Here is a 7,190-nt window from a genome sequence, read left to right on the forward strand (position 1 = left end):
TCTAGGTACCTTGATTATTAAGTCTTAAAACTGAAATACTCTGGGGGTGGAAGGAGAATTTTGGAAAATTCCAGGTACTATTTAAGACATTCTTTCAAGGTCTCTGAGCAGCCAGAACTGAGAAGTCACTTTGTTCTGATTACAGCTGAGTTTCAAAGTGATCATTAAATATGTTACTTCTAGATCTAGCATGTAATTTAATCCAGTAAGAGTGCAATGAGATGTGTCTTGGAAATGTGGTGGTTTTTTACAGCTGGACTCTTCAGCTCTGATTAACTGTTACCTTCTGCTTTTTGTAACAGATCAAATGTCTAAAAGGCCAGAGAGACTTCTCAGACCAACCCACTTTTGATGGGATTCACATTGTCAACCATTTCACAGGAGATGATGAATCATTTCATTCTTCTGATGAAGATTTTATAACTAACTCCATACAGGAGAGTGGGGTGAGCTTTCATCTACACAGGAGGACTGGTCAGATGGCGTTGGATCACACAGTTGTAGACAGCAGTGACAGTGATACTGAAGAAAGTGCCCTTCAGACTGGAAGTTCAGGCAAGTTGGTTTCCAAGCAGAGGAGAATGGAATCTTACTCTACTACTGTGTGATTATCACTGTGACTAGCATTGAAGACACTCATATTTCTTTAAGGGTGAAATTGTCAGATAACGGAAACTATCCAGTGGTTGGTTTAGGTAACTATTGGATCTGGTCTGGCTTGTGATAAATATGTATACATACTGTCTATCTGCCTTCTCTCTTTGCCAAATCTTGCTAATGATACACCATTGCCATAAAACAGGCTGGGAAGAAGTTGATGGATGACAGTTCTGACAGTATTACTGAATGTTCCTTGGTTTAGAAACTGCAAGTATATAATTTCTTTAATGCATAAGAACCATTTTTGCTGTTCACAAACACAGGAATTATTTTCCTCAAAAGAACTTGCTCTTGTGCAATATTCTGTGCTCTGAACAAATGTGTATGTTTTATGTTGTTATCCATTTGTGATCAAGATGGACCCTAGTAAACCATCTGATCATGACACACATGATATATATATATAATTATCTTACGCTTCTCAATTATGTTTGTTTTTACTAAAGTTACTGGATGCCCACAGAAGGCTTGAAAAGAGGAGCCTTTATCTGTACTACTTTATATATGCAAATAATGGTCACTAATGTCATAAAGATGTTTTTCACCATTTTCACTTAAATCTATGTGCATCTGCTTTTGATGTTGCTAAATACTTTGTCTGAATATATTAATTACAATAATGTTTATTTTGTACATATTTATATATCTACAGCAAGCTGAAAATGTACATTACACCATTTTATATGAGGAATGTAAATGTTGCAATATTACTGTCTCTGGTATTCTAACAGGAAAATGAATTCTGTATATACACACTAGAAATGAATTACTAAATAAAGGGAAAACACTAGCTTTACATTAAGTTTCAGCCTAGCTACACTAACAGGTTCATGTTGGAAATGCTTGTTCAAAACACTATTGACTGAAATCTTTTACCTTCATGTATATGTAATGAAAATAAATTTTTCATGATTTAACAAGGTTGCAGCATTTCCTGTTTAGTCACTTCTAAGCTACAGCCCTTGGTTACTGCACAGTTACTTGCTGGATCTAGATTAGAGTGGTAGTTCAAATAAGGTGAAAAATTATTCATGTCTTAACAGTTAGTTCTAATAAAGGCATGGTCAGTGCAGTAAAAATATGTAAGTTCAGTCTTCTTACAGTTTTATATTGCAGAGATATCTAGAAAATAAGCTGTTGGTCCTGTCACCAAATGGCTGTGATTCACCAAAGCAGCAAGAGCTGAGCTGAGCATTCTGCTTTCACCCTCTCCTGAAAATTAAGATCCACTAGTGGCCCTAGCTTCTTGAACAGAACAAGATATTCTATTATTGTCATATGAACACTCATTTGTCCTCAGGCACATTCTGGTCAAGAATATTAGTAGCAGTGATTACTGCCTTCTTGTGTAATTAAACAGTCCTTAAGTCTTCTTTTCTAGCAATGTTTGCAACTGTTCTGTTAATTAAAAAAAGCCATGCATAAGCTAGTACTGATGATAGTCCGCACACTGTTAACCATCTTGCTACTCCCAAGAAGCAGGGTAATTGTTAAAATTGCAGAAGTGTAGAAGCATACTGCTGAACGCATCTGCTAGTCCTGTTAGGCATTTCCTTTGTTTTTATTTTGATGTGTCCTCAGAAGGAGACAGCACAACTGAGGAGAAAAATGTTCAAAGAATGATAGAGAAGGCTGCGTGGAAGAAGCATGTTCTGGGCCTCTGGACAGTATTATCTGCCCAGGTGCAATCTAATTTAAGTCTTAAAGCAGGTGGGTAACAAACTCAGTTGCTGATTTCTGCAGTTCCTAACTTGCTTCAGTATTTCTGCAAAATTTCCCCACATCCCATCAGTGAATATGTAGTACCCAGCATAGCTTGTGGAAATCACCATCTCTGAAGTGAATCACTGATTCTGATCCCTGTTGGAAATTTCATGTATGTAAAACCAAATAGGGGGCACTTTTGTTCACTAGCAAGTAACGATTGCCTTTTTTTCCTTCCAGTGAGCATCTGGTAAGTTATGTTTGCACCTGGATAATTGTTGCCCAAGAGGATAGGTGACAAATGTCTTGTTGCCTGTCATCAATACCAGCTGCAAGTTTCTCTTAAAGGTAATGTTCTGTAGTAAGTGGCAGAAGCACGATTCAGTTGGAGAGCCATAAAAATCCTATCTGTTTGAATAGTGAAGTGTTATGATTTTGCAATAACTGCCTTACTTGTTCAAGTGATAGCAAATGAGATTAGTTGGCAAGGGTTATTTCCTGAACTTTTGTGGTTTTAAAGTATACTAGTAGAATGTACTAGTAGAATGAATACTGATACTGGAAAAAACAGCATAAATAAAAATATCAAGGGAAAAGCAAAAGTCCTTATCTAACTAACTGCATCTCTTCTAGTGATGAAGGTGAATCCCTGGACATGCTGCAGTTTCAGAAGCTTTAGTTACAGAATACCCTAGGAAGACAGCCCAGGAGAGGCTGGTCAGAATCGTCCTGCTTTTTCTGCAACCATTCTGCCAAAAAATGACACTAATCTCTTTGCCAGTGTGTATTATAATTTGAATATGCATCAGAATTATGTCAAATCATCAACAGCATAGATAATATTTTTACTAACATGTCAATAAATAAAGCACACTAATTACACTACACACCATGACCCCTTGCTCGCATGACCTAACAAACATTGCCGTTGTCTTAGATTTCCTCTTACATGCAGGCTGTAAGAGCTCAATGTGAATGCTAAAAGCATAAGATAAAAAAAGCACGTAAACATACAGCCTTTAAGATTCTTGAATATGCAAGCATGGCAGCTGAGAAGACAGGTGAAGTAGGGAAGGGGGATGTCCTACGACATACAGAGTTTCCATGTAAATTGTGTTTGTGTTTGTTAGTGAAAATGGTTCTGCTTTCTCAGTCTGATAATCAAATGTATACAGTAGCTAAAGAAGCCTGAATTTTTACATTTTTTTTATTTCTCCAGGCCAAGGGAGTAAATATTTTGGGTCCTAATAGCCTTTATGATTGGACCTTTTCTTACTTAAGTAATTTTATTTCCTATATTAGAAGTCTGTGACATTTGTAAAAAATTAGGAACATGACTAGCTGGGACAAAGTACATCTGTAAAGTTACACAGCATGTATTACATTCACAGCCGAACAGCTATTTATTGGTGTTGGTCATGATTTTGGCAAAATGCGGGCCTCGTCTTCAGACACATTCACATAGTAGTTTTTCTACTACATTCAATTTTCAACTGTATGTGCAATTTCCTGTATTATTTTAACTAAAATAAATTGCTATGAAAGTTATTTAAAGAGGTATCCACACAGGGGTTTGCATAAATTTAGCAAAACCACTTTGTAAATCTTGTACTATTGAACTTAATTGGTACTCAGCCCTTTTGTGAAACTGCAACACAGAAGGAATTGCATGTTTCTCTGGGGTTTTTAATGTAATCACTGTTCTATATCAGAGACTATGCTAGTGACTTAGTGAAACTTGATGCTCATACAACATTCATGTTTTAAGCTAGAATGACCTAAAGATAGGTTAGCACAAAAATACCCACATTTTAGACTGAATGTGCTAATTCCCTTACCTGTAGAGGCTCCAAATAATGTAACTCATTTTGCAGGAAGGTAGAGGATAATGAAAATCCCCTAGGAAAGCCATTAGGCTTGTCCTGAAGATTTAAACAAAAAAATCAACTTATAAAATAGAGGTTAGTACAAGCTAAGTGAAAACTACAGTGTTATGGTTAATTATGCACCAGCTACTGACCCTATGTGTATTGAGAGGGAAGAGGAAAGCTAGGTACCAACTAATGAATTTCTGAATTTAATTAACTTAATTTTTGTTGTGTGAAATACTTTTATCAGTATAATTGTACCAACATTTTTTTTTAATTCTCTGAGGGGATGGTTTGTTTGTTTTATGAACTAGCTCAAGACATAAGATATATCAGTGAAATACATTTATACAGTAGCCCATAGAACCAGAGATTCTGAACGATGGAATGAAAAGCACATGGTAAATTGACTTTCAACGTAACCTCTATATAGCATTAAGTTTCAGCTTCAGAGTGGAGAAAACATGCTAACATATGCATGTCTGTGCATACATGGACACTGACACAACTGCTGGATCCAAGATGCAACAGCTTAACACACTCCCTTTCCAGGAATTAATAACTTATTTCACAATTACAAAAAACAAAAGCAATGTGGCATACTCATAGAATTGTATACTGTTGTGTGACTGAAATTTCTATGTCCCACTATGAGAACCAAAATTCCAGAGACCATTTTGCATAGTCTACATTCTGTAATGCATTGATCCCACTTTTTTCTGTTCATAATGGAGGTAAGTTCTGGGTCCATTCCTTCCCAAAGCTGAAATGCTCTTTCTATCCCAGCCTTTAACACCACAGCCTACTATCATTTTCCCTCCCCAGTCCATGCTCACAGTGATCATTACTTTTCTAATCTGTTCTGGCAGCAGCAGAAGTTACTTTGGTGTCCCCAGCGATCAAAAAAAAAAAAAAATGCTATCTAAATCACTAATTAATGTCTTACATAGTTACAGCATATGCTTATGCCACAAGGAGAAACATAAACAAGGTAGGGACAAGATGCTGGGGGAAAAATAAACAATAAGTAGGATATGTTAATTAAACAATTACAAAAAAGTTACAAAAATATCAAGACTTCCCAACCGAATGCACAGTGCTACAAGTTCTAGCAGCTTCTTATAGTGAAAGTGTTCTGGATAACTGTGATCTCAGGTTTTATCACTTTAAAGTGTGTATGTTATAAGTTCCCCACAGAATCACCCTCTTCGCTGCCTTCTCCCAGTCCTGACTTTGACAGACAAGAAATTGCTTCTCCTCCCCTATATACCAAGCAGCTAACCTGTCAAATCCTGTTCTTCAAATCCTTCCTCCTGTTACAATGCGTCTCATCGCTTCTGAAGATGAAGATCTCATCTGCATTCCATCACCTTTGGTGCCTTATCTGATGTCTTCTTAAGCTCTAATGGTGACATCAGGCAGCTGCTGTGAACAGTGCAGTAAATTACACTGAGTACCTCTTCAGTCTTAAGCACCACTATAATGTAATCCCACCTGAGTGTAAACCCCTTCTTTTATTTATTTCTTCTGCTCTTTTGTCTCTAAGGGGTAATGATCATGTATTTACCATTGCATTAAACTGTATTTTGCCAAGTTTTTGTATTTAACTTTGAATATCACACTCCCTTTGGGGGAGGCATTAGAGGAGCTCTGTTAAAACCCAGCCCCAGTCCCTATCATCTACACTTCACGTGAATTACATCTCTCCACCAACTCATGAACCACTGGGTTTTGGCTTTTTCATACTGGTATACATAATATTTGGTATTGTCACACAGCTCTTGCAGTGTCACATGATGACCACTGCATACACAAGATCATCTTTAAGGTTACTGAACTGTGGCACATAGGTCACATCATAAACCAAGAATAAGAGCTTAGCCCCAACACTTTTGTTCAGCGTGCTGTTATTAAAGATAGCAAGCTCCTCTCGGGGGTGGAAAGAGCCCTGGGACAACGACGGTTGGAGGCTAAGGAGTGGAAATTGCCTTCAGGCCCTGCCTACCGATAGCAGCAGCTGCAGCACTGTTCTTTCAGTCCGTTGTTCCATAGAGATAGCAACCCAGCTGCTGGGTTGCAAGATAAAACGCGTGAGGGGCGAGTTCCAGGCAAAAAGGGCTGGAAGCCCACGAGATGAGAAAGGCTCCGGTCGGCCGGCCGCTCCCGGCGGGGTGCGCGGCTGGGCCTCCCCGGGCGGCTCTCCTCAGCGGGGCTGCGGGAGGAGGAGCCGCTTCCCGCCTCGCCCGGCCTCGCGCTGCCGCCCGCGGGCACGTGGCGCCGCAGCGCCCGCTCGCGCCCGGCGGGGTCCCGCGCCCGGCTCTGGCGGAGCGGCGTGGGGGGGAGCTCCGGACCCGGCTGCGCCAGCGCGGAGCCTGCCGCCCACCTACGGGGGACAGGGCCGAGCCGGTACACGGCTCCTGCGGGAGCCTCGGCTCGTCCTCGGCACGGCACGGTGGACAGCGCCCGTGTTCCGCTTCCTTCCGTCCTCACCGGCGGCGTAATGCTAACGGTCCGTCCCGAGGAAATCCCGGGAAGGCGGGGGCGCGTTCCAGGCACGAATAGGTTTTGCAAATCGCAAAACAAACCCGTTCTCGTGCGCTTTCTCTTCTAGTTATCTGAGAAAGCTGACGCCCCAGGGGCCGGGGGTCTGTTGCCGCTGCCCGTGCAGCATCCACCCTTACATGCTGAATTAAGCATTAACCCGATCCACTCGTTTGATTTCCTTATCCTTGCGGAAGGCTTTTAAGCAGTTTGGGAAGCAGTAGGTGAGGAGGTGCAGGTGGGCTCAGTACGGGGGGCTTGGCGCGGTGGCTCCAGCCGGAGAGCCCCGAGCGGGGCCGCTGGGGCCCGGCAGCGCACTCGGCTCCCGGCAGGCAGCGAGCACCTGCCGCACGGCACCGCCGGGCTTCAAACCACGCCGAAGCACCTGCGCATACATTTTGACCATAGATGCATAAA

General features: G+C 41.2%; 1 protein-coding gene across 5 annotated transcripts in view; it reads left to right on the forward strand.

The window, feature by feature from the left end:
• EVI5 (ecotropic viral integration site 5) overlaps positions 1-1,584 on the forward strand; it is an 82,905-nt gene extending 81,321 nt beyond the window's left edge. For 4 of the 5 annotated variants that reach the window (XM_055724222.1, XM_055724223.1, XM_027814450.1 and 1 more), the window contains one exon: positions 303-1,584. In XM_055724222.1, coding sequence (XP_055580197.1) covers positions 303-608 — 306 coding nt within the window. In that variant the 3' untranslated portion in view covers positions 609-1,584. The remainder of the gene's footprint in view (positions 1-302) is intronic. The other variant, XM_055724227.1, reaches the window with a different exon arrangement.
• The last annotated feature ends 5,606 nt before the right edge of the window (positions 1,585-7,190 follow it).

Source organism: Falco cherrug, chromosome 12, assembly GCF_023634085.1.
Source record: "Falco cherrug isolate bFalChe1 chromosome 12, bFalChe1.pri, whole genome shotgun sequence".
Lineage (NCBI taxonomy): Eukaryota > Metazoa > Chordata > Aves > Falconiformes > Falconidae > Falco > Falco cherrug.